General features: G+C 44.7%; 3 protein-coding genes across 26 annotated transcripts; 1 reads left to right on the forward strand and 2 right to left on the reverse strand.

Moving 5' to 3' along the window:
• Positions 1–2,109: 2,109 nt before the first annotated feature.
• On the reverse strand, positions 2,110–6,885 carry LOC118471908 (pentatricopeptide repeat-containing protein At2g15980-like). Of its 20 annotated transcripts, XM_035961085.1 has the most exons (8): positions 6,325–6,844; positions 6,109–6,249; positions 5,870–5,987; positions 5,711–5,767; positions 5,515–5,604; positions 3,075–5,067; positions 2,748–2,860; positions 2,110–2,476 (listed from the first exon to the last, which is right to left on the reverse strand). In XM_035961085.1, the coding sequence occupies exon 6, from the start codon at positions 4,924–4,926 to the stop codon at positions 3,526–3,528; it is 1,401 nt and encodes a 466-aa protein (XP_035816978.1). In that variant the 5' UTR covers positions 4,927–5,067; positions 5,515–5,604; positions 5,711–5,767; positions 5,870–5,987; positions 6,109–6,249; positions 6,325–6,844; the 3' UTR covers positions 2,110–2,476; positions 2,748–2,860; positions 3,075–3,525. The 20 variants fall into 20 exon arrangements, 19 of the variants coding, with proteins under 19 accessions (XP_035816978.1, XP_035816977.1, XP_035816975.1 ...); XM_035961084.1 differs by lacking the exon at positions 5,870–5,987 and having other exon boundaries at positions 2,813–2,860; positions 6,325–6,885; XM_035961082.1 differs by lacking the exon at positions 5,870–5,987 and having other exon boundaries at positions 6,325–6,885.
• Positions 6,886–6,951: 66 nt separating this feature from the next.
• LOC100278116 (uncharacterized) lies at positions 6,952–14,287 on the forward strand. Of its 5 annotated transcripts, none has more exons than XM_035960488.1 (8): positions 6,952–7,478; positions 8,512–8,651; positions 8,817–8,931; positions 9,034–9,132; positions 9,235–9,582; positions 9,936–10,028; positions 10,107–10,313; positions 13,525–14,280. In XM_035960488.1, the coding sequence occupies exons 5-8, from the start codon at positions 9,238–9,240 to the stop codon at positions 13,789–13,791; spliced, it is 912 nt and encodes a 303-aa protein (XP_035816381.1). In that variant the 5' UTR covers positions 6,952–7,478; positions 8,512–8,651; positions 8,817–8,931; positions 9,034–9,132; positions 9,235–9,237; the 3' UTR covers positions 13,792–14,280. The 5 variants fall into 5 exon arrangements, with proteins under 5 accessions (XP_035816381.1, NP_001336894.2, XP_035816383.1 ...); NM_001349965.2 differs by having other exon boundaries at positions 7,091–7,478; positions 8,832–8,931; positions 13,525–13,951; XM_035960489.1 differs by having other exon boundaries at positions 7,181–7,478; positions 8,759–8,931; positions 13,525–14,287.
• An 8,441-nt stretch (positions 14,288–22,728) lies between these two features.
• LOC100272924 (Type III polyketide synthase B) lies at positions 22,729–24,527 on the reverse strand. The gene is made up of 2 exons (NM_001147376.1): positions 24,265–24,527; positions 22,729–24,130 (listed from the first exon to the last, which is right to left on the reverse strand). Exons 1-2 carry the CDS (start codon positions 24,452–24,454, stop codon positions 23,112–23,114), a joined length of 1,209 nt encoding a protein of 402 aa, NP_001140848.1. The 5' UTR covers positions 24,455–24,527; the 3' UTR covers positions 22,729–23,111.
• Positions 24,528–25,795: the final 1,268 nt, after the last annotated feature.

Genomic DNA, 25,795 nt, shown 5'->3' on the forward strand with positions numbered 1-25,795 from the left:
CTATGTTTTGAAACTGAGAGAGTGGTACTTTAGCTTGTCACCGCACACTCAACACGAGATTACATTTAATGACCGATGACTAACAATCCACCACCAAAATCTACGGCATATTTGATTGTCTAGGACTAGTTGCTACCCCTCCGTTCCCAAATATAATTTATTTCAGATTAAATATAGAGCGATGCTATACATACGACCGAAACGTACGATTCATATACGACTCGGCTCCATAGACTACTCGATGGTTAAGATCACATTCAATCAATGGTAGATTTTTGCTGGTCGTACATCGGTCGGATTAATCTGGTCGTACACATAAATAAATGTGAACGAAAAAAAAGAGCTAGAAAAAACTATATTTTTTTAGAACGGAAGGAGTACTTTAAATCAAAAACAACTAATCAGCTAAAGTTTTAGCCGACTAGTTTCGTGGTGTGGTATTTGAATCTCTGACTAAAAACAGATTCATGGACCCCCATTGCTCAAATTTGCTGATTCACCTAATAGATTCATAGACACCTGTGACCTGCTGTTCAATTTGGTTGATTCACCAGATATGTTCTTGGACACCTAATTTTCACATTGGTTGACTCACCTGGTGCGTGTAATTTAGGGCACGGACTAAAAATTAGTTCACCTATTAGTCTGCATATTTATGTGAATACTAGTTGTTAGTATCCAAAGTTCCAACACACAACTGCTAGTTAATGGATCGTCGTAATTCCTTGACGTGTAACTGACTTGGATTAAAAAAAACAAGGAAAAATCACAAAATCTGCAGGTAGGAAGTCAGCAGCTCAGCACGATTGAATGTACACTACTATGTCCAACACCCTTGTGGTACTACACTGCAGCTCAATGAGTTGGGAGAAATCAATTGCGTTACACAGATACAGCTAAGCTGCTGGCCACCAAAACGGTTACATGAAGAAAAAAAAAGAATCGATCCAGCCATAGTTGCACATAGGGCTTGTTTGGTTTGTGGCTAACTGTGTCCCACTTTGCCTAAGGTTAGTCGTTCGAATTGAATAACTAACCTTAGGCAGAAAAGTTAGGCAAAGTGTGGCAATTGGGGTAACGAACCAAACATGCCCATAATGCCTACTTATGCTACAACTGTATTTTGGTAAGGCGTAAACAATTGGATTGCGTTCGCAGAGACAATGGATGGTCGTGGTTTCTGTGAGCTTCATCGACAGCAGAGTGCAAGCTTACATATCGCCAATACACCGAGTGGAAAATGATCAAAAGTGGGCCTTGTTAGTGCAGTTACCAAATTCAGAGCGTCAGACACTCCGACTAAAGGATAATCCTTGTCATACATCACTCGTTTGTGTGACGGAGATCAGCCATACCTGCCCTCCACTTTTGCATGCATCCCTCGCCCTTTGAAACTTTCATGCAGCTGCAACCACTGCTTGAATCTCTCCCACATCATCTCGCCCTTTGAAACTACAGAGTGGTCAGAGAAGTAGGTGCAATTATAGGCAACCACTGCTTTGGTGCAACTAGGATCAAGATAAGGACTCACTCTCCTAGCAAACCAGGAATGGCTCTGACATACAATACCCTCTGCTGCGCTGACAGTTAAAGTGTATAGAGCAACAAAGTCACGCTTGGAGTGCGCACAACACACAACCATCGAAGATGCAAAGCCCGTTGACCTGCGAACCCATTTGATGAAATCGCTGGAACAACATTAGCCAGCATTAAGAACAACATTAGCCAGCACTACAAGATTTCTGTTAAACATCAGGAACATGGTGTGCGGACCACCACATAAAGCCACACGTTCGGACCTTATCACTAGAGACGTTTATCTTTGACATAATACGAGGCACACGTGATTGCACTTATTCTACCACTATGCCAATGGCTTAGTGGGATATGCTGATCAGAGGTTAGTTCATAAGTTTGGCTGCAATGGTGCCTCCATTTTCGATTACACAATAGCTCAAGTTTAGCTCTCTCAGCTATTGCTACTTTGCTAGAGACTGGAAATTAATTCCAACTACAAAAGTTTTGCAGTTAAGTACTGATCTACTAATTCTCAATTTGTTCTCATGTCATTTCTCAGGATTTTGTTAAGAGGCAAACAAGAGAACCACATTTTACAGTGAGGTACTGAGCATATATCAAACAGCAAGTCAACACAAAATACTACAGCATTTTCCAGCAAATTGAGAAGTCTCTAGCACCTGGACTTGTACGGTTGTACCTTATAAACTCTCAGGGATCATTCATATATCACCATTCTGGACTGAGTTTTTAAGGAGAATATCTCTGCTTTTATGGAAAGCAAATGTTTACAGAGTTCAACAGATTGGGGACACAAGTTCACCAAACAAGCACAAAAGGGATCGACTAAAAGACATTATCCTATTGCAGATCCAGCAGTCATATTTCTCCAACATCCGTCTCCAGGATAGTGCTAGGAGAGAACTCCTTCAACCAATTCAGAATTTGTTGCACCACTCTGGAATGAATTGTGAACCAGATAGAGAAGTGAACCAGAAAGAACATCTGACATATGATATTGAGAATTATCTTTCAACTATTACATAATTTACTTGCTTTTCTAAGGATACCCTGCATGTATCAAAACTATGTGCTGTAACATTTAGGTATCATCTGAAATAGCATTTGGCACCAGACTTATATTGTTTAAGTGATTGTTCATCATCTATGAATCATAATTTACAGGTATAAATATTCATGCCAACTACATAACTACAATAGACGCTTACATTTAGATGAATGTGACTGAGTGGAATATGGAACTAATGCCTGCTCTAACATGATGTTTCCATACCAGTTGTTACCATCGGTTTGAAGCAAACAAGCTTTACACACCTCTCACCTAGAGAACAAGTTAGCACCAATTTTGGATTATTTGAAGTTTCAAGTTTCAATACTAGACATCAAAATTTTCTGAAATAAATGGTTATAACATGCCATGCAGAACAAATAACAAACTACAAGAAGAAACAGATTCAAGAGAGAACAAATGGCTGGTTTTAAAACTAAGCAACTTAATCAAAGGAAGAGGAGTGATGTAAAGATAAGTGATTTACCATAGTTCTCAACTGCAATTAGGTGAGGTTGATATCCATGCATCACTGTGCAATATCCAAGCCAAATATCAGATCCGATAGAGCATCCAGTAGCTCTCCAATACCATCCCTCATCCCCATAAAACTGTCATATTGGGGGAGATGAGGCAATTCCATTGCTCCAACAGCTCCCCAATAGCTCTCCCTTTTTTTGGTGGTCACCAAAACAAATCTCCCATCTCCCCTCAAATAAAAGGGGAGTTGCATCTCCCTCTATAGGTGTTGGGACCACAACAACTGTCGTCATCTTCTTCCTCCCACATCCTCTATTCTGACATGTGGGTCCCATGTATTGGGAAAGATTATTGGTAATCTACTATAGAGTCTCCCCAATATTCCAAAAAAAGCACTATTGGTGACCACCAATACCATTTTATTAGGGATGAATTATTGGTGAGCTGCTAGACATGCTCTAAGTGCCCATCGCCGACATTTCCTTCCTCAACTTCTCGACCATCTCATAATTTTCAGACTTCTCATAAGCACTAATAAATGCATAGTACACCTCGCTGCCAGCAGTGAATCCTTTTCCAGCCATCTCTGCTTGGAGTCTGATTGCCACCTCCACCTTCCCTCCATCACAAAACCCCATAATCAACACCTCGTAACTCCTCCGGGTTGGCACAAATTCTTCCCTCTTCATCTCCTCTCGCAAAACACTCAAGCCATCCTCAACCCTCCCATTTTGACATAATCCATCCAGCAATTCCTCAACAACCTCTGGCGCCAACCCAAACCCCTTCCTTTTCATGTCTGCACGCACAAGCATTGCTGCCTCGACATCCCGTGCCATACAATGCCCTCTGACCAACCATTCGAACGTCGTGGCACTTGAATCAATCCCACCCATCAACATATTTTTAAACATCTCCTCTGCCACCCCTACCTCCCCAGAATGGCAATACCCACTAATCATTGTGTTGTACGCAGTTATATCAGGCTGGATCCCTTCCTGAATCATCTCATCCCATAGTGTTCGCGCCTTATCCACATGCCCGCCATTGCAGTACCCAGACATCCTGATGCTGTAGGTGCACACGTTGTGCTTGCAGGAATATTTGTCCATTTCCTGGAGCACAATCTTGAATTCATCACACTTGCCTTCGCGGTGGAAAGCAAGGAGGAGGGAATTGAAGGTGTGAACAGTCGGCAGGAGGAGGTGATTGCTCCGTGGACTTGGATGCGTGTAGATTTGATGATACATGTCGAGGGCCGCGGTGGCGGAAGGGAGTGAACGAAGAAGAGCTGCCGCAGTGGAGGGGAGCGGCCGTGCGCCGGCAGCGAGGATGCGGCGGGCGACGGAGGCCGCAGCGAGGACGTCGCGGCGGGAGCGAAGGTAGGCGAGGAGGAGGAGGTCGAAGATGAATGGGGCGGAGGCAAAGCAGCGGTAGGTGGCAGCGAGGGCATTGAAGATCTGGGCCGGTGAGCAGTGGCGGGAGGCAGAGGCAAGGATGGAGAGGGCAGGGCCCCGAAGGCGGGAGGCCGCCGCGACGTGGGCTGCGGCGGCAGAGAAGACGAGAGGGGGAGGGGAGCGGGAGGGAAGGAGGCGGCGGATGGCGAAGGCATGGAAGCGGAGCGCGGTGTGCGGTCGGTGGCGGAGGAGGAGGAGCACGCCGGCGGCGGCGGAGGCCAGGAAGGGGGAGGGGACGGGGACCGAAGAGAGGTGGGACCACTTGGACTTGGTGCGGTGGGAGGTGAGCGCAGTGGCTGCAGCGACTGCGTATGGATGGCCAGCGTCAACGAAGAACTGGGACGAGGGGTCAGCGGTGGGGTCTCGGCAGCGTGTGCCGGTGGCGCCGCCACCGACGTCCATGGAGAACTCTCTGGTTTGTGTTGTGCGTTGGTTTTCTAGTTCTACACTAAAAAAGGCAGCGCGCTATCGGGTGCTGTGCACCTTTGTCCTGTAGTGTGTATCCGGAACTGGTATATTTAGTTGAGCCTTCCAATGTTGAAACTGAAACAAACAAATGAAGGGATCACTTAGGATGCTAGTAATAGGTAAAGTTCAATTAGAATCATGCCAGTGTTGAATCCTGTACAGTGCCGTGTGAATCATTTATCTAACGTGGGTAGGTAGAGAACAACAGTAACAGATAAACAAAAATGCCAAAATTGCACACTTATACATAGAAAACACAAGATAAAGGCAAGCAAGTGTAATAAGGCAAACAAATACAAATGCAGATTAAGCGCACAACAACGTTAGTACTTTACAGCAATGGTTATCTTTTATTCTCAGAAACATGAGATAACCAAATGATAGTCAGGAAGGCCATTAATGCATGGTAATAGTAGAACTAATGTAACCAACGAAGCAATCAAAATCATTTTAACAAGTCGCATATCCTAGAGATCGTCACAGCACCAAGCAGATGGTTCATCAGATAAGGAAAATCAGTACCTCAGTCTATACTCTATAGCATGGGTTTGGCACTTTATCTTTTTCTAGAAGCCTATCCATTGCTTCTGGAGACATTCTCTTGTGGAAGATCTGCAGCATGACCATTTATTTACTATGTTATCAGTTTCAATTCTATAAATATGTATTGAAATTAAAATATTATATTTCTTGATGTTATTATAGAGCATGTACATACCAAGATTCTAGCACTCCCGAATTCACAAACCTTGACTTGGTGGGAAAGAGGATCCACCTATCAAAGAACAAAAAAAAAGGTCAACATTTTCCAAGTGAACATCATGAACCACGATGTAGTAATACTGAACATGATTAAAAATTGGTACTGAACACTTACACTTGAACAGAGCACTGAATGACTGAACGGCGGATTTGATACATGACTACATGTATATGCACATATAAGTTCTAATTTACAGCGAACAATTCAAAATTAAGCAAAGATTTAATATGTTCTGCAGCAAATAAATATAAATAAGCATGTTGAGAGATACGTTAACAAAATAAGAGGAATTTACCATTGCTAATGTTAATGACATAAGTGGTACTAAAAATCTGAAATTAATATGCCAGTACTTTTTTTCTCGTGGAAACTGGAGAGGAGAGGTGGACTACGCGATGTGATCCAATCTTCCAATCCAAACTACTAACCATCCGATCATCCAATCATATAATCCAAACTATAAACCCTTCCTCGTTCCTCCTTCCTCTGCTACTCTGTGTGGAGGATGGAGAGGGTCAGAGGGATAAATGGGGGAGGGCCGAGGCGGGGGCGTCGCTGTTGCTGCGTACCTCAAAGCGTTCTGTGGGATCATGTCATACCGCTGGAACGCTCGTTGCTTCCTGAGCTGTTGGTCGATGTAGCAGAGAGGAGGTGGCGCGGCCGCAGAGGAGGTGGAGAGGGGCGGCGCGCGGTCGCGGAGGAGGCGGCCCTGGCGGCGGCGGCGCGGAGGCTTCGCGCAGTCGAGGAGGTGCGCGTGGGAGCCGGCGGAGGGATGGCGCGGCAGCCGGCAGAGCCGCGTCGGGGCTGGCGGAGCTGCGCGCTTCGGCGGCGGGAGTTGGGAGGGAGAGGCAGAGGGAGGAAGCGAGGCTGGTCGGGCCGGTGGCGGAGCAGGCGAGCGGGGCGACGGCAAAGAGGCGAGGGCGGCGGCGTAGGCTTGTGGAGGCGAGGAGGCGGGCGACCGCGTGTGGAAACCAGAGAGCGGTGGATCCGGAGGGAGGCGGCGCCGGAGGGAGTGGACACCGCACCGTTCACAGCTGGATCGAAGAAAGATTTCGGGTCCGTTGCCGTGCCGTGCCAGTAGCCAGTGCCGGGGTACAGTCCGTACTCCGTAACGACCCCGCCACCTCTTTCCCCTAGTTTTGTTAGCCATCATCATCAAAGAATTTCAAGTCGCAAAGCGCGACGTCCGACGAGAGAGAGCGGCCTCAGAACAGGAGCGAAGGGATCCGCCAGAGTCCCCCTGAGTCCAACCAAGCTCGGTCCGGCCCAGTCCCAGGCCCAGGCCCAGGCCCGAGCGGTAGCCTGTAGGTCGCCGGCGATGCCGTTCCTGTCGACGCCGTCGTTCGACCTATCCGCCGGCGCAGAGCCAACCCTGGGCCCGCGCTCAGCGGCCCCGCCGCCTCCACCCACGGCGGCCGCGCATCATCAGCCGCCGGTGTCCGAGGCGGCGGCCCGGCGGCTTCGGGAGGCGGAGGAGCGGCTGCGGGAAGCCATCGAGGAGCTACACCGGCACCAGGGCGGTGGCGTTAAGGGAGATGGGGACGAGCAGCGGGAGGGAGAGCGGGGGTGCGGTCACGACGGGGAGTCATGCGCGGCGCACGCCGCGGGGAACCTGTGCCAGAGCTTCCTGCTTTCGTACGGTGTCCGCGTCGGCATCGGCATCCTCCTCCGCGCCTTCAAGCTCGTGCGCCGCAGGTCCTATGGCTCGCTCCTCGACCTTAAGGTACTCCTCCTGTTACTTCGCATCGTGGCGTAATTAGATCGGCTGGGATGACAGATTAATCGGCTGCCGGAATTCAGTTGAGAGCTTGGGATTGGATATGCAAATTCACTACCCTTGGTTTCATTGGTTGATTTGAGTAGAATTGGCGATTTTGCACGCTGATGAAAATGTCATGAGAAGGAATTGAGCGAAGGACAGATTCATGCTCACATGCTGCTACTGCTGATGTTACAGCTTTCGCTTTCTCAATTCTTATTAGATTGGACTATCGGTGATAATGAACTGACAAAATTTAAAATATTTGAGCCAGCTGTTGCAGCATTTGTAGTGCATATTCTAGTAGCCAGTACATGCCAGAGCAGAATTGGTTGCTTTGACTGATATATGTCTGCATAATGTTTCCTAGTATGCATTGCTTTGGTCTATTTCGTGCCATGAGGCTGTCCGCGCCCCATTCCAAACAAATACTGTTCGGCCACTACTATCTGACCTACTGGTTCATTGTTTACAAATACTATCCCACAACTAATGTCTCTCCATGTCCATGTTTCGTTATTTAATTAAGTATATACTCATCTCTATAGACTATATCTATATCTATCTACTATATTAAAGCACCAGTTTTCCTGGTTCCTTGTTTTCCATCGTCGTTGTGCTCCCCACATTTAAATAAATAAATAATGCTAAAATTATGCACGAATTCACCATGGCTGTTGGCTTTAAACCCCACATTCATACCCACCTAGCAACAGAACACACACACATCTGTGTGTTTTATATTCTGTACCTAATTATAAATGGAAATCAAAACAACGTACAAGCACTTTGCTAGTTTGAATAAAAAGGACAGACCTAGTGTCGGAGTCTCCCACATGAGTGGGGTATAGGGAATGGATAAACAGAGCAAGCCTTCCCTCCGCAAATGCGGAGAGGCTGCTTCGAACCCGTGACCTAGTGGCACAGCGAGACAACTCTTACCATAGCACTAGGCCTGCCCATCTATATACTCATCTGAATACATTCTGATTTACAGCAACTGGTTTCGGAGAAAGATCTTATAGTAAGAGAGGAAGCTTGCCGGGTAGGGTTGCTTTTTGGCGGATTCACTGGATCATATCATGCACTTCGATGTTTCCTTAGGAGATTTAGGAAAAAGGAGACACCATTCAATGCGTAAGTGCCTATATGCTATGACTCCTTGCCTATATTTTCAATGCAGAGCTCTGGTTTTTTAGAAGTTTTTTTTAAGTATGTACCTAACCTTGGTTAGTCACTAATAGGTCGATACTAGGCTATTTTCTATATTTTTCTCAAATCATATCCATGACTCAACTGAAGGGCGTGATGGAGCAGAATATTAGCAGGTTCGGTGGCAGGATTGGCCATACTAGCACTGGATGATTCAAGTAGGAGGCGTACTCTATCTTTATATCTTCTAGCAAGGCTCGCTCAGGTCATTAACAGCTAAACAGTTTGTTCATATGGAGAAAATGGATAGAACTATAGAAGACCAATTATACATGAAGTATTGATTCATTACTGCTTAATATTGCAGTGTGCATATAATTCTGCAAAATCTAAGAACAAATTTCATTTTTGGGGAAGCCATTGGAGACATGGAGATGCATTGCTTTTTTCATTAGCATGTGCCCAGGTAACAAAATGAAGCTACCTAACACTATAGTTTGCTTTTTATATGAATATGATTCTTTTATGTTGGGAAAGGATTGTGTAATCACCAGGATTCTGTTTCCAGGTTATGTATGCTTTTGTTATGAGGCCTGAAAGCTTACCTAAGTCGTACCAAGAATTTATCCTTAAGACAGGACCAGTAGCAGAACCTGTCTACAAGGTTGTCAAAGAATGCTGCAGAGGTGGTCCTGTGGATCTAACTGCCCTCTCAGCCCATTTATCAAACAAGAGGAATCCGGATTTGATAAATTTAACAACAAATCCATCCATTATCCCATGTTCTGTGATCCACCCTGACAGAGCATCATGCTTGGCTCAAAATGTTAATGTTGTTTCATCAACATTCAAGAAGACATTCCCTCTATATTTCTCATTGACATTTGTGCCCTTTGTTGTCCTACGTCTTCAAAAGGTAATTGACTACTTTATTTCTTTATCCTGTTTAAGATTCAGCTACTGATATGTCCTTGCTATTATTTGTGTGCAACTTATTTCTCTCCAACATAACTATGCCTCAAGCAGAAACCTACCTCGACATGATTACAGTTATTTTGTGCCACTACCTTTTCACCGTGCTTGCATAACATGCTTGAAATATGTTACATTCAATATGCTTGCACCATTTTTTCCTGTCAATGGAAATATTTTCCCAAGTGCTAACAACTAAACAAAACTAGTATAGTATAGCCGTTTTCCATATGTAGTCTTGCTTACTGCTGATGTATGCGCCACTAACTCATGCAATCCTTTTAATAAAAACGTTAGTTCTTGGAATCGCCAACGACAACTTGTTGGCGTGCTCTTGTGGGTGCAGTTCGCTCCACCACCTTTTTGTCTGCCTTCGTCACTGTATTCCAGGTACTCAGTGCATAGCAGCATATGTTACTTCACCCGTAATTATTTCATGGTTCTGATAGTGTTCTTGCATGGTGGTAGGCTGCTATATGTTTGCACCGAAAAGTTGCGAACAAAGACCACAAACTTGTGTATTGGTTTGCTGGTTTGATGTCGGGTCTTTCAATTCTTTTGGAAAAGAAAGCTAGAAGGGCTGAGCTAGCCCTCTATGTGCTTCCACGTGCTGGAGATTCCCTATGGTATATATTGATCAACCGCCACCTGCTCCCAAATATTAAAAATGCTGAGGTATTCCCCACTCACTTTGCAATCTGTTTTCTGGTTATTTAGTTTTATTCAGTGTAATCCAAGAGGTAAAGCGAACAAAATTATGTTGCTTGCTATTATGACCACAAAGAATCGTAGTACAAAATCTTGTTTGAAGCAGTTATGGGCAGTGTGCTCCTCAGCTATGAGCCAAGTAGTGTGTCATTGGCTCATTGCTACAGAGGATGAATAATGCTTAAAGCACCCCAAGGCACAATTAGTTGTAACTTGTAATCTTCTTTTGGTTTATGCTTCAAAATCTGTGCAATTCACTAATGGTGGATCAAGGTGCACTTTTGTAGGCTGGTAGCTTTAGATAGTGATTTATTGTTCAGCAATAGTTCCTCAGTGGTGTTCGAATGTCAAGATCCAATTGAATGTTAGTTGGATGTAGGGGCACAATGGCATGGTTATTGCTTCACGGTTACTTGTTGACCACCTTGTTGAGTTTTTTTTTTAATTTGCCATTAACTTCAATTTTTTACAAATATAGAGTTCAAGGAAGCGTAACATTTAAATGTGACGAAATCTTATACAATGATGCAAAAATGTGCATCAAGTAGGGTTCAAATTCTGCACGTGCTGGTGGTTTGTTTTTTAAAACCAGATGGCTCTTTCTGTTATAAGCCTATGCATGTGTCCTTGTATCCGGTCTTATATATAGAGTTCTTGTACAGTCTCAATCCTGTATCAGTGTATATATTCGGACCTAGTGCCCTCATTTTGAATATGAGTGCTATTCATAACATGATACACAAAGCCAAAAAATAGGGTTATAGTTATTCCTCTCTCTCTCTCTCTCTCTTTCCCTAATCATTCCTTTCACATCACTTGGTGGCTCTGTCTCGTCACCTTGTGGTTGTGCACACCTTCGTAGTTGGCTTCTTTGGCTTGGCGACACTCATCTCTGTGACCGCTCGCCGAGTTCGCCCGTTGGCTCCGACGACATATATAATGATGCTCGCTTTTGTCTATTTGCCTATCGCTTGTGTGCCTGCCAGCCGATGCACCTCGCAATCGCCCGCTTTTATCGGTTGGCTTGCCCGCCTCACGCTCAAGCAAGCTGCCACCCAATGATCGACATTATATATTTTCTACAGATGATTTTTCTCGCCACATGGATTTACTTTATGAAATATCGTAGTGAGGCTTTTTTTATCGAACACGCATGAGAGTTGTGTATCATTATATTAAGAAGAATAAAACAAATACAAAACATACCAACAGAGGGGAAAGGTCCCAAAACATCCACAGCACACTCACACCTACTGCCTATTGGGATCCCCACCATTGCCGGCTCCAAACTAGGAGCAGCAGCAGGAAGCACGCCAACAGCACAAGCAGACATCCCTACACCTAGCCGAAACTAAACTGTAGGATTCTGCACTTGAAGGAAAGAAAACCCCTTAGCAGCAACTAACGACCACAATAAGTCTTCGTCTTTGGCCACAAACTGTAGTGAGGCTTTATCCATCTATACGATCTTCTCTGCTATGGTTTGCACACATTTCAATAGTTCTATTCGTGTCTTTTGTGCTAACTCTGCTGGAGAATATCTTTCTTAGACTTCGTTGGGTTCTTTCTGAGCAAGGTACTCTTGGTCAGTTTTTCTGTCCCGGTGCATGCTTAGAACGGTGTTTTCGAGCGTAAGCATAGTCATCTTCTTGAGACTGCTTGTGCTCTCATGTTCGCCTCATCTGCCCCCCTCACTTTTTAGGCTGAGGTTTTCTCTATTACCACCTATCTCATTAACATTATCTTTCTGGTACTCTTGCTCAGTTTTCTTGTCCTGATGTATGCTCAGAATGGTGTTTTCGAGCATAAGCATCATCATGTTCTTGAGATTGCTTGTGCTCTCATGATCACGCATGTGTTCCCTCTCACTTCTAGTTGAGGTTGTCTCTACTGCTACCTATCTCATTAGCTACCTATCTCATTAACATTCAGCCTGCTGTCTAGGGTGGTGTTCCTTTTGACCATCTTTGTGGCTACGTGTGTGCCTACTCCAGCTTTTGTATTTTTGGGTGAATGTGGTAGTTTCTTGCATCACATGAGCGCACTAAGTTGACTGCTTAGTCAGCTTAGTGTGTTTTTCTTGGGAATAGTGCTGAGCACAAGGGATATCGATGTTGGGATCCGGCTGCTCGATGGATGCAGATGTCTTGGAATGTGGTTTTCGATGAGTCTCGTCCTTTTTACCCTCGTTCTTCTACTGTTTTCTCAACATCTTTTGTTGATCCACTTTCTTGCTTGTTTGTTGCTATGGCCTGTGTGCCGATTTCCTGCTCAGCGCCTCCTGTTGTACCTTCTTCTGTGTATTCTTCGGAGTCTTCGGTCTTCTTTGGAGTCTTCGGTTGTGGTTCTAGACTACACCGTGAAGCCTCGTGTGACACGGGTCTATACACGACATCGTCTCTCGAATGTTTCTGCTATGCCATCTTCTGATGTGCTCAATCATTCTGATGCTTCAGCTTCTCTTGTTGGATCATCTTCTCCTATTGAGCCATCCTCACCTAGCGATTCTTCACCTGAGTCGCTTCTTCTTCATAGCCATGAATCTTGTCAACCTATTCATCTGTATGGTTTTGGACCAGTTACTGCGCAAGGTTTTCCTGTACTGTTCTTTCTAATTATCTTGATGCTATTCTTCATCCAGAATGGTAGCTTGTGATGGCTAAGGAAATTGCTGCGCTTGAGCGTACCAGCATGTGGGATCTTGTTCCTTATCCTCATATTCATCCTATTGCATGTAAATGAGTTCATCAGTTTTTCTCTTAAGCATTATAAAGCTCGTGCTGTTGCTCGTGGTTTGCAACAGAGCATGGCCATGATTATGATAATTTGGGGTTGAGGGTGGGTTGGTTGGATAGATGGCTATGCATCTAACACTTTCATGTTTGAATTATTCTAGCATGATCTAGACCCTGACGAGTACGAACAAAAACTCGGAGCTGACTGTTTTTTTCCCAAAATGACGCAGACCATATTAATTATTTTTGGCCTTGCTGTTGGCAATACAAAGTTAGGGGTCTGAACTTTTGATGTTAGTGCTTTGAAGTATATCTTGTATATGTTAATTTATTTTCTTTGCAAACTTTTCATTTTCAATATAAAGTCTCTCTTAGCATCCTGGATCTACCGACCTAGCATGCGCCATCATTTTTCAAAAACAGTAACTTGGTAGTGTTTGCAGGTGGCTCTTTTCTGCATGTGCATGGGAGGAATCATGTATTTTCTGGAGTACGAGCCAGACACAATGGCTCCATTCCTCAGAGGGCTCATCAGGCGCTTCCTGGCAAGCAAGATCAGCAATCCAAGCCCCCCGCCTCCCAATCGGAATGCCTCCTACTCGTACCTTCAGACGCTGAATGCTCTGGATCAATCAAGAACCCAACCAGGGGTGGATAACGGACTGACGACATCGGAGAAATACAACCTCGAATCAATTCCTGGACTTTAGAGACCTCATCTGTGGTATTAGTAAATTGGGTCTTGTAGCTTGGGAAGATCACGAAAACTCGAACACCCATTACATGTGCCATCCTGTGATGGGTTTATACTCTGTTATACGTGTTTGTCTTGAGTGCAAAATAAATGGATAAGCAGAGATGGTTTGTGCGGGAGTATGGACTGATACGAAGCAATTTGCTCGTTCTTGTACATGCCCAAGTCCACAAGGTCAGGATTTGAATCGGTCACCAGGGGCACGAAGGTATTTTTTTCGTTGCATCACAACGTCGAAGACATGATCCTGAATTCCTGACAAACCGAAAGGTCGCCCCGAGCAGCCTCGCAAGGGTGTGCCGAAGCTCTTGCAATTTCGTTTTTATCCCTTTTTAATTTTGTTGTGATTTTACCTCTGTTCTACAAACGAAGCTCAGTCGTATTCTTGTGTTGTTACAGTTGACAATGTTAAATCTGATATGAAAAAACAAAAATTTGCACACAATTTATTACTATTTTACTCGTCATTGTATTACGTATTTGCGATTTTACTCCCGTAGGATGCACCGTACAGAATAGGAGGGTCGTTTGGATCTTTCGCATATTATATTTTCATATTTTTATTTTTCTAATCACTAATTATGATTTTTCACTTTTAAAATGGATGCATAAAATCATAAAGTAGCTTCGCTTTTAAAATGGATGCATAAAATCATAAAGTTAAAAACAGAAGATAAAATCACAATGGCAAGCCCAACGAAGAATACAATCACAATTAACCCCTTTTTATTTATGAAAATGGTAACGTAAGTTTTTAAAATTATTGCATTGCGAAGGAATACGTTTCACAAATATACAAATACACTTATATTTCCATATGATCAACCTATAAAACTTTAGGGTATGTTTGGTTCCACTAGACTAAAGTTTAGTGATATCATATAGAATGTTTGGATGTGGATGACAGCGGGGTAAGATACCTGGTAGGCACACAATGCCACACCTATACCTACCAGAGAGAGAGAAAATACCCCATTACCTATATCCACTATCCATCAAAGGTACAAAATCACTCCATACCCACCACGAATAGCGAGTACCCAATTGAATACTCGTACCCACCAATATTCTATTAGACATGATCATTTTAATCGCAAAAGTGAGTATCAAATATAATAGATTGAAGCCCCATACCTCATCAATAATGAAAAATATTAAAATAGCATATCATCTTTTTTGTTGAGTATGATAAATTCATCAACCCCAATATGTCATAGTTTAGCGGGAGGTTTTACACAATTTCGCACAAGGAAATAGGGTTAAGGTTTTGGAATTTTCTTTTATAGAGAACATTTCTAATAATCCAGACCCACATGTCATAGGTTAACATGTTTTCTATAAGTAGCGGTACAGGGTAAGAGAGAACATACACATGTTCATCATACTTGATGGGTATGGTAAATGACCTAATAAAATACCCGTAGGCATAAAAAATCGACGTACTCATGCCCTAATAGGGTGTTTACCCATCAGGTTTCGGATACTTATTGTCATCTCTAGTTTGGACGATAATCATGAGTACTAAATATAGCTTAATTATAAACCTAATTAAATAGATGAAAACTAAATAGCGAGACAAATTTATTAAAACTAAGTAAGCATATATTTAATATTTATATTTAATATCTAAACATCTGATATGACACGGACTAAACTTTAGTTGGGAAAATCAAACATCCCTCGCTTGGATATGCATGGTTGACCTGTTCACATCAGTTCCCAGCGGCATATCGGGGGGCCATAGGTTCGTATCAATACTAAAAACAATGTTTAAACAATATCTGGAGACCCACTAACACCAATGGTTAGCTATAGCTCAGTTCCTGATGAATCCTATGTTATGGTAGTTTTCGTTAGGATATGTACAACCCGAGTTGTTGGAACAGTTTTCTAAATATAAGAGATAACTAAGAAACTGTAAGATACAACTCTGAGTCTATAGGTAACAAATAGAGTCAAGACACAATATATATATATATATATATATATATATATATATATATATATATATATATATATATATATATATATATATATATACACTAGGTGAACGCCCGTGCGTTGCTACGGAGTAAACATGTTATAATAACATATATTAAAATTTAAAGGTACCATCATACTAATTACCATTTTATGTTTTTGTTATCATCTTTCAAATGTTAAGAATTTTACATACCTTAAAAACCTTACACATCGAACAAATCCATCACGTGCAGTAAAATGCAATGCACCTGGACGAAGGATTATAAATTTCGAAGCCACTGGCTGTTTCATAGTTAAGCTATCTCCAACAGATCTCCTATCTCGTCCACTATTTCATCCTCTATTTTAAACTTCACTCTGCAAACAGAGTCAAACAATGTCATCTACAGTTTTACATCCCCTATTTTACACTACCCGTTGGAGACTGTGTAGATTTTTGGGAAAGGATTATGCTGCTAACTGACCAAACTCAGCACTCTGAACAATTGAGGTCGATGAGCACATGGGCGAGCGTAAGTGCGGTGGCGACGAGCATGATCCTCATGCAAACCGTTCTGAGTGTGTTCTGGGTCGTGTTGCGCATCTTGTGTTGGCATTTGAGAATACATGTGTCTTGTGTTTGCTAGAGTGAAAGGGAGAAATGGGGGTATTTTTCTTTGGCAAAGAGAGTTTGTAATTGCACTGGTGCAAGATGAATGTGTTTTTTGTTCATAAACTGGTAACCACAACAAACCAGATGGAGCTGGTTAAGCTTTCTATAAATGCCAGGCTGAGGTTTAGCCTTGTTCAAAAATACAAGATAAATTATGACATAGAATTCCATCATTAATTACTATACCATGGAACATTCCTAAATCCTTCTTAGAGGCACGGGAGCTTCAAATGTCAATGTTTTCACACAGAAGCTACAAAGTGGCTATAGGAAAAGAGCCTTCATCTAAGAAACATAGACTGAAATCCCAGGAACCACTAACTTCATAAGGCCCAAAAGGACCATTTTCTCCTGAAGATAATAGCTTCACATAATTCATCATAAAACTCATCAATTTAGCATCCTCTAGGCTGCAAGATTCCTTTAATAGTTGAGTGTTTCATATATCTTTATTATCTATTTGCCAAGCATCATCTTCAAGCAAAATTTGAAATGCCTTAATCCCCGATGACCACCTACCTGCGGATCAACAAAACATCTTGTCAGCCAGTAAATCAATAGCTGAGCGCCAGCAGAGATACACTTGCAGATGCAAATTTAACTATAAACTAAGTGCCAGAGGAGGTTCCTAGATCTAGCGTTGTACATCTCCTCGGTCTCGACAGTGATGAGGGCTTCACCTGGGTGAGCATTCAGAGCAGTAATGGCCTTGAGGTGCAGTGGTGGATGTGCCATGTGCCTGGGAGGCCCCGCACCAGCATGATGGTTTGCCACTATAGTTTTTCATGTAAAAAGAATTAAGATATGCAGTTTTATTCACATTTGCACTCCGGCAAAGCAAGCTAATTATACCACACAAACCTGATAGGGGTTTTGTAGTGATTCTAGTTAATTTCAAGGAGAATTTAGATCAATAGCCAAACAGTTTCACTCATTCTTGCCAAGTGATTCTATTTTCAATGGACAAACATTTCTAGAGAGAATCAGGATCGATAACGTTTCAAGGAGAATATAGATCCATAAAAAGCACTCTTGGACAGAATCACACTTTATTCATGTTTAAAATCTCGAAAACTTGGGATTTAAAAAGATTTTGAAAAAACTTTAATGTTTAGTTCATGAATCATTTAATGTAAGAACAAAATTGAATCAATTAAATGATATTCGATTGAACGATGAACTATTTATAGTTCATGCCTAATTACCTATGCAAAATTCTAGTATTAATGGTAGAACAGACAGAGGTGGATGGCTCCTGCTTTTTTTAAAAATATTCATAAAAGAAACTTCCTGAAAGATTCTTATGTCCGTTACTGCTAGTGTTTGGATGACATACAAAACTTGTTCGGGTTTAATCTTCTGCAAATTTGGATGCAATTGGGTGATTGCAATCTGGAGGGGTTTAGCATAAGGCTGATGTTTTGCTCCAAAGAACAGACTACCTCCAAATGATTAAAAAACCCAGTTCATACATAATTAATATAAAGAAGCCTACTAAGTTGTGAAATTGCTGATCTCCTGTTCTTCTCACATCAACCCTCATCTACCCCCCTCCAAGCTGTATGTCTAACCAATTTCTACTTCCTACAACACCAGAGGTTTAGTTTTTCCCATCAGGTTTCATTTGTCATATAAATAAACTATGAATCATCAAACAAGACAGTATCAATGCAGGTGAGGTGAGTGCCAGTTAAGTAAATTCCCTTAAATCTGTGTCCTAAGTGCCGGTACTGTTCTGGAATAAACTAAACAGTGAAGAACCGTTAAACTATCAGTATAAACAGTTCTCTTTAAGTAAATTCCCTTAAATTTGTGTCCTAAGTGTCGGTACTGGTCTGGAATAAACTAAATAGTGAAGAAGCAATAAAATATCAGTCTAAACAGTTTTCTTTTCTTTCCCTGGATATTCAGATAGCACTCTCCACATGTTGCGGGCCAGTATATGCCATGATTATGAGTTTCTGACTCAGCTTCCTACGTCGTTGTAGTTGTGGCAGGTAAACTGTGGGTTATTTGCTGCCAATAAAAGAATCAGTTGCCATAAAACAACCTGATCAACAGACAAGAACGCCCTGCTCAGAGATGGTATGTTTAGCACTGGAACATCATTTGAACTGGTAGTTGATCATTAAAAGAATGTATCGAAACAATTCGTTTATCAAGAAGGATGAATCATTGCAGAATTGATCAGCCACTGAATCCGGAAATGAAAAAATATATGTAATTCTGTGGTTTCTTATTGAGCAGAAGAGCTATGTTACCTTTACTGGGAAAGTCCCCGGTGGGAACTTGGTGGTGAGCAGCACGCGGAGCCAGCGCACGGCGCACACACGGCAGGCCAGGATGTCCAGCAACGACAGGAATTTGTCGACGCTCAGGGGGAAGTCCTCCGTGAGCCACACCGACTGCCGCAACGTCTTCACCATCTCCTCCTCCTTCCACTTGGCTCCACCCATCGTCGTCGTCCCTAGGTGACGGCCGAAGATACCGTCCTCGCCGCGCCTCACCGATGCACATGACAGCAGCCGCCGCGGCACGTCCACACCGTTCCTCCGCCTCTGTGGGGTCCCCAAGTGCGAAGGCAGCCCCGCCACGCTGCGTCGGCCGGATCGAGGGCGAGGCTAGCGTGGTGTTGGGTGCGGGGGCATCGTGTCTAGTCGTCCCCCGTGACAACAATTTTGGTGTTGCCGAGCTCCCGCATCATGAGTGCCTCCTGTGACGCGAGGATAGCGGCGTGTTAGTAACAACAGTGATTATGAAGGGCATCGTGAGTAACAACACAGTAAACAATGATTATGAATCAAGCTAGTAGATATATAGGGTGAACCAAGAACCGTCAAGTATGAGCATGTTTCCAGGGATAGCCAAATGTTATCAAATCCTTGTACAATAAAAACATACAAATCAAACGAGTAGATATTATGTGCGAACCTGTATGGCATACTTTTTGGTGTTCTCTGACTCACGCTTGTTGTGGCAAGGCCACGCTTGTTGTAGGACTTTATCCTTCATATCTTTAAACTCTTTATCTTTAGACTTCAATGATCCATCTTTCTCAAGAAGCAGCTTCAAAAGGTCCTCCTTTGATAGGTCTAGGTCTTCTGAATCTGAATCAGAAAATGCAATTCGTTTAGTTCTCCTCTTCCCGTTAGACTTGGATACATAATCAAGTGAACCTGCTTCCTATGCCTTCTCGGTTCTAGGCACATTATTGGCTTCACTTGAAGCTTCAGTACTTGCTCCAACACTTCTATTAACCTCATCATATCTGTGTTTGTTTGTAAAATGCATAGTTAAGTTTACTCTAAATTAAACATATATTTGCAAAATGCATACAGAAACAGATGGATGAAACAAAAAATCATAGCTAAAATGAAAAGGTTGCCATTTACTGCTACCCAGCATATTTCGGATGCCTCAAGGTCAGGCTCACCTCACCTGTCAGTGACAAAAGTTAGCATGACTTCGACTGCAGAGAAATCGATCCCTACTCACCCAAGAAGCTGAGTACTACCGATTTTAGGTTGGTCTGCATGAAGATAGAAGGAGGTTGTGCAAAACAAAATATATATCCATAATTTAATTTAGCAAACATTGTTACTAAGCTCTATGTAGATTGTGCACGGAGCTGACGAATGTACAGCTAGGGCAACAACGTGAGAGAAGACACTGACTGTTCATCCACCATGAAAAGACCATCATAAAATCATCCCCTTAAATCATCCTTTGCCTCAAGAATCAAGAAATTATTACGCAACATCTCCATTCCATCGGTATGGCATGTACCAATGATCTTTAGAAGCATTCTTACTCCGCCGTCTTTCCATGAAGGCGTCAAGCTTTCCTGCCTCCTACGAGTAATGAACACAAATTGTAAGAACCAAGACAAATATCCAGCATTCAAAAAGAACCCCTAATAAACCTTGTAAGCTTTACCTTGAGCTCATTGTACTTGTTCATCAGCTTGCTTTCACGAAGTTCAGCTGGTTAAGGAAAGAAAAGGGGAGTAACGATCAGGTTGAGGAACAAGTAGTAACCATTTGATCAAATATAGACAGTAAAAGATAGAATGGACAATGGCAAATAATTTTTATTGGCGCAAGTGTGCACAGAAAAGTGATTACCCCTATCTTCAGAACTTGGTCTATGTCTCTTATCACGAAACGAACGATGCCTGGTATCTCTTATAGGGGAATACCTCCCATGGGGTGTGTGTCTTCTCTCAGACCTGATTCTAAAGTCATGATATCTATAATAATCCCTTCTCCCTACAAACAGGAAGGTGGAAGATTTACCCAAAAACATTATGCCATTAAACAACAAAAGTTAGATGGAGCTGCATAGATACAAGGCAACACAGAAACACATTAAGCTTACCACAATCTTGAGCCATATGGTTATTCAATTAGCTACAAGAATTAGAGGGTCCACAATAACACTAAACCATAGACCATAAACATAGATGAGCCATTGAAGGTGGAAGGGTCGTCAGGGCGGTGGTCTCCCGACGTGGGTCACGCGGTGGGCTCCTAGCGCTTGCGGCATCCCCTCTGCCGCCGGCTATCCCAGCGCCGTCCATCGTCCCCAGCACCGCACGCTGAGAGGAGGGCCAAGAAGAGGTCGCTGCTGCGTCAGACTCCGTCGCAGACCTTCATGACATACCGCACCAGTGCCACGACAACGGCAAGCAACAGACAACGAGGGATCAAGAATCGGAGCACCCATCGAGAAAGCAGAGCAAGAGGAGTAGACGAGAAACAAAAAAGGGGAAATCGTCACCTCTTGCGCTCGACCTTGTGGGGGACGAGGTAGGCGGAGCTGTAGGCGCCCGGTCGATCTGCTCCACCACCTCGGCGTCCATCGCTCCATCGCTCGTTCGGGGTCGATCTGCTCCACAACCTCGTACTTCTTTGGCGGCGACGACCCCATCTAGGAGGTGAGGAAAGAGGGGTGGGAGACGGCAATGTCGGTGGCGGCGTCGACGAAGGCGGGGCGGTTGGGGAGCAGAGCGAGCTGGTGGCGACGCTCTAGTTGGGGGGAGGGGGAGCGCCTGCCTGTCTAGGGTTTCGAGAGCCAGTGCTATGGAGAAGCAGGCAGGCACACGGAGGATGGGTCACCGCCGTCGTGGTCGCCTCAGTCGTGTGAGGCGACAAACCTCCTCCCTCCGCGGCGCGGCCCGGCGCCACCGGCCCCGTACCAGCAGCGCCATCGACGGCACCACGACGGGCGCCACCAGTACCAGCAAAAGGGCCACCGCCGAGGACGACTCTACCTCCTCCTCCATTGGCGCACGGGCGACTCCAGTGGGTAGGGCTGGGGCAGGGATCCGGATCTGGCAGCGCAACGAGGGGGGAGAGGAGGAGGTGGCGTAGGGGCGCGGACGCGCGGTGCGAGATCAGGGGCGCGGACGCGCGGAGGCAGAACACTCTATTGTGCACGCCTACACTCCGTTCTTAAGGAGTAGTATATATATATATATATATATATATATATATATATATATATATATATATATATATATATATATATATATATATATATATATATATATATATATATATATATAAAGAGCCGGGTAGAAATGGGGTCTCTTGTTTTTTTCACTTAGTCCTTTAGAGTCCTCTCAAAAGACCTCTCATTTAATTGGGATTTACATGCGCTTTACGGTGATTGCAGCGAAAGTTTGATTCACTACGGTAAAAGATAAAATTTTCAACGACCAAAGTCGTCGAAAATAAATCCTAAACTGTCGGACATAACTTATGTCTGACGGCCAAAGACTTATATCCTACGACACCTGTCACTCGGTCGTAACGGGTCGAAAATAACGTTATTTTCGACAGCCGCCGTCGGAAATAGCTTATGTCCAACGGCCGCAAAGGGTCGTCGACATTTACCTAAGGTAACGGTCGTAACGGCCAAAGGTGGGTCCCGCAGGTCTTATGTCGGACAACCCTTTGTTAAGCCATCAGATATAAGCCTTTCTTATGTCCGACGACCCTTGATGGCCTTCGGACTTAATTCATTATTATGTCTCACGTCTTAATAAAGCCGTTGAACATAATACTATTCAGCAGGGGCAAAAAAACGCTATTTTTTGTCCATTTTTAATATTACCGAAAACACAGCTTTCATATATACATAGATTTCATATACAACCACTGAGCCACGCATTCGCATTCACATTCAATTACATTCACAAACATTAATTCACATTCTCAAACATGAACTCACATTCACAAACACATTACAACAAGTCTTTAACATCAACAAATAGTTCCAACATCCGTTACACATAGTATTTTCATAGTTCGACATTCACATAATATCGTCGTAATTCGACATGTAAATGGTCTTTGACATCAACATTGACATAGTTTCAAATCAAACACAGTTGGAGAACTGTCACACATATTTGTCACCTGGTTGGTTGGAGTTGTAGCAATATTGCTCAACAGTTTCTCTCACTGCCGGTACTGTATTTGTAACTAGATAAAGTTTAACAGTTGTTTATGTAGTTGAATTTATTATAGGCTGAAGTCAAGAATAGTGACATAGTCGGAATATGTTGACCAAGTAACATGCATGCAATGATGCAATCCTGATCCAAGTTCCAACACAAATTGGTCACGTCCACCTTTTCATGCCTCACCTAGTTTCGTCTCGGCTGGGGTGCCTGATCGGTGGAGCACCATCGTCTCGACGGTGAGCCCGGGTCCAAACGCCACCATGACCCCCCACTCTGCAGGCGCCCCCTCCTCTTCCCCATTCGTCATCCGGCGGCGCAGCTCGTCGAGCACGAAGATCACCGTGACGCCGAACATGTTCCCGTACTCGCTGAGGACACGTCTGCTCGCCGCCAGCTTCTCAGGCTTGAGCTTGAGCACGGCGTCGACCTGGTCCAGGATCGCCGACGAGCCCGGGTGCACGTCCCAGAACAGGTCGTTCCATCCGGCGCCGACGCCGAGCGGCGCAAAAGCGTCCGTGAGACAGCGCTCGATGTGGTCGCCGATGAGTACGGGGACCTGCCTGGTGGAGATGTTGCCGCCGTAGCCACCCTTGGTGAGGTGCATGGTGATGACGCCCTCGGAGTCCGGTATGACGGTCTGCGCGGCGGACACGATCTCGAACAGCGGGCGCTCGGCCGGGGCCGCCGGGTCGGCGCCGACGACGACGGCTCCCGCGCCGTCGCCGAACAGGCCCTGGTTGACGAGCGTCTGGAAACAGCCCTCCTCGGGCCCGTCAAAGAGCAGGACGGTGATCTCGGCGCAGGCGACGAGCACGCGCGCGCCGCGGTTGTTCTCGGCCAGGTCCCTGGCGAGGCGCAGCGCGGCGGCGCCCGCGGAGCAGCCGTTGAGGTAGAGCATGGTGCGGCGCACGGTCGGGCGGAGGCCCAGGAGCGAGACCAGCTGGAAGTCGACGCCCGGGATGTGCGCGCCGGAGTTGGTGGCGACGACGAGGTGCGTGACGTCGGCGGCCGGGCGGCCCCACTCGGCGATGGCCTTCCTGCAGGCCTGCGCGGCGAGCTCCGGGACGGCGGTCTTGACGATGTCCAGCCGCGCGTCGAGGGACGGCGAGGAGCGGTCCAGGAACTCCGGGTGCGCGCTCAGCAGCTCCTCGGTGTGGTGCAGGTAGCGCTTCTGCACGCCCAGCTTCTGGCCTGGTGGGTACGTACGTACGTAGAAATCACAATCACGTAAACTATACTACTAGTTATTGGCAACATCATCATCGACAGTGAAAGCAAATCCAGATAATTAATTAAGCTGGCTGAGGTTCCATGCGCATGCTTACAAACTCTCTTGAACTTTTCCTTGAGGCCAGTGAGGTGGTCGCTCTTGGTGGCGCGGAAGTAGAAGTCGGGGAACTCGTCCTGGGGCACGCAGTTCGCCGGGTTGGCCGTGCCGATGGCGAGCACGGCTGCGGGGCCGTCGGCACGCTGTGCGCGGCAGATCTCGCGGACGTTGGCCCAAGCGCTTCCCATGGTTGCTACAAAGCTACTCTGCTAGTACTTGGTAGGAGAGGAGTACAACTTGCTAGTGCTACAAGAAGCTAGGCAGCTAGCAGAGCTGTTGATGAAAGACACGAACGTGGTGCATCGTCTATATACCGCAAGCAAGAAGCCAAATTTGGTGTTGCCATACAGGGCTGCTGAGCTACGGGAAGTGTAAAGATGCAGTGCAGGGGACAGCCAGGACCCGTGTGCATTCATTTGCCATGCGACGACGGCTAAGAGACGTGACGTGGTCAATACATATACAGTTGCGGTGCGAGTCAACTTTTACGCCTATGCTATTAATACTGGGCCCCCCTCGCGTAGTCGTGTGTACTGTTCGTAGCGTCTAAGGTTGTCTCCAGCAATATTCTCTAAAATTCATCCTCTAAAGAAATATTCTCTATCCTTTGCAGAACACTCTAAAGGATTTCATTCTCTATATCTTCATCGACTCCAGCAGCGTCCTCTAAAATTCATCCTCTATATCTCATCCACTTTAATATGCCAACTTAACAAACTGAATATATTATTTTACTAAATCAGAACCGTCGTTTTTTTGCTTCGCAACGACTGGAGCATTTTGTCCAGAACCTTGCGCGCGATATCCCACCACCTTCGCTATGGCTACAGTTTGAACCACCTCACGCCATGGTTGTAGCTTGGAGCACCTTGCGTCATGGCTTCAGCTAGAGAAGTAAGTCGGGGAACTCGTCCTGGGGCACGCAGTTCGCCGGGTGCATTCATTTGCCCACTAGATCAGGTGGCGCCCTTCGGGCGCCCTATCCAGCATAGGGAAAATCCCACTTCGTGCGCCTTATCTAGCACAAGGGGAAATCAGCACGAAGGGAGGAAATCTGAGAAGCTAGGGTTTGACAGAGGAGGAGGAGGAGCCCTTTCCATCTTCACGAAACTAAGGGGTTTTTTTGCAAGATGTTCACGAGGATCTGAGCGAGCATTGGCAGGCCACGCGCGCTATGCTGAAGGTCGTCCGTAGCGTGGAGTGCGGAGGAGGCCTCAAATTCCCGTAACTTTTAATACTTTAGATGCGACGACGGCTAAGAGACGTGACGTGGTCAATTACATATACAGTTGCGGTGCGAGTCAACTTTTACGCCTATGCTATTAATACTGGCCCTCGCGTAGTCGTATGTACTGTTGGTAGGGTCTAACCAAGGATTAACCAATACCCCATCATATATAAACAGTAAGATTAAATATGATTGTGTGCTATTGAAACGTATGAACATTGCATTAGTATATGTATACAGGTGGGGTGCAGTTTGTTATTAAGGGTCCTATAAACATCTTCGAGAAATAAATATGACATAT

The sequence above is a fragment of the Zea mays genome, chromosome 7 (assembly GCF_902167145.1).
Source record: "Zea mays cultivar B73 chromosome 7, Zm-B73-REFERENCE-NAM-5.0, whole genome shotgun sequence".
Classification (NCBI taxonomy): Eukaryota; Viridiplantae; Streptophyta; class Magnoliopsida; order Poales; family Poaceae; genus Zea; species Zea mays.

Bases quoted from the DNA above. Each gene is read 5' to 3' on its own strand.
- LOC100278116 (XM_023301282.2), top strand. From the start codon at position 8,597: ATGCACTTCGATGTTTCCTTAGGAGATTTAGGAAAAAGGAGACACCAT. The intron at 8,932-9,033 runs GTCATTAACAGC...TTAATATTGCAG, and splicing joins TTCTAGCAAGGCTCGCTCAG to TGTGCATATAATTCTGCAAA. The intron at 10,029-10,106 runs GTACTCAGTGCA...GCATGGTGGTAG, and splicing joins CCTTCGTCACTGTATTCCAG to GCTGCTATATGTTTGCACCG.
- LOC118471908 (XM_035961078.1), bottom strand. From the start codon at position 4,926: ATGGACGTCGGTGGCGGCGCCACCGGCACACGCTGCCGAGACCCCACC.
- LOC100272924 (NM_001147376.1), bottom strand. From the start codon at position 24,454: ATGGGAAGCGCTTGGGCCAACGTCCGCGAGATCTGCCGCGCACAGCGT. The intron at 24,131-24,264 runs GTAAGCATGCGC...CGTACCCACCAG, and splicing joins GGAAAAGTTCAAGAGAGTTT to GCCAGAAGCTGGGCGTGCAG.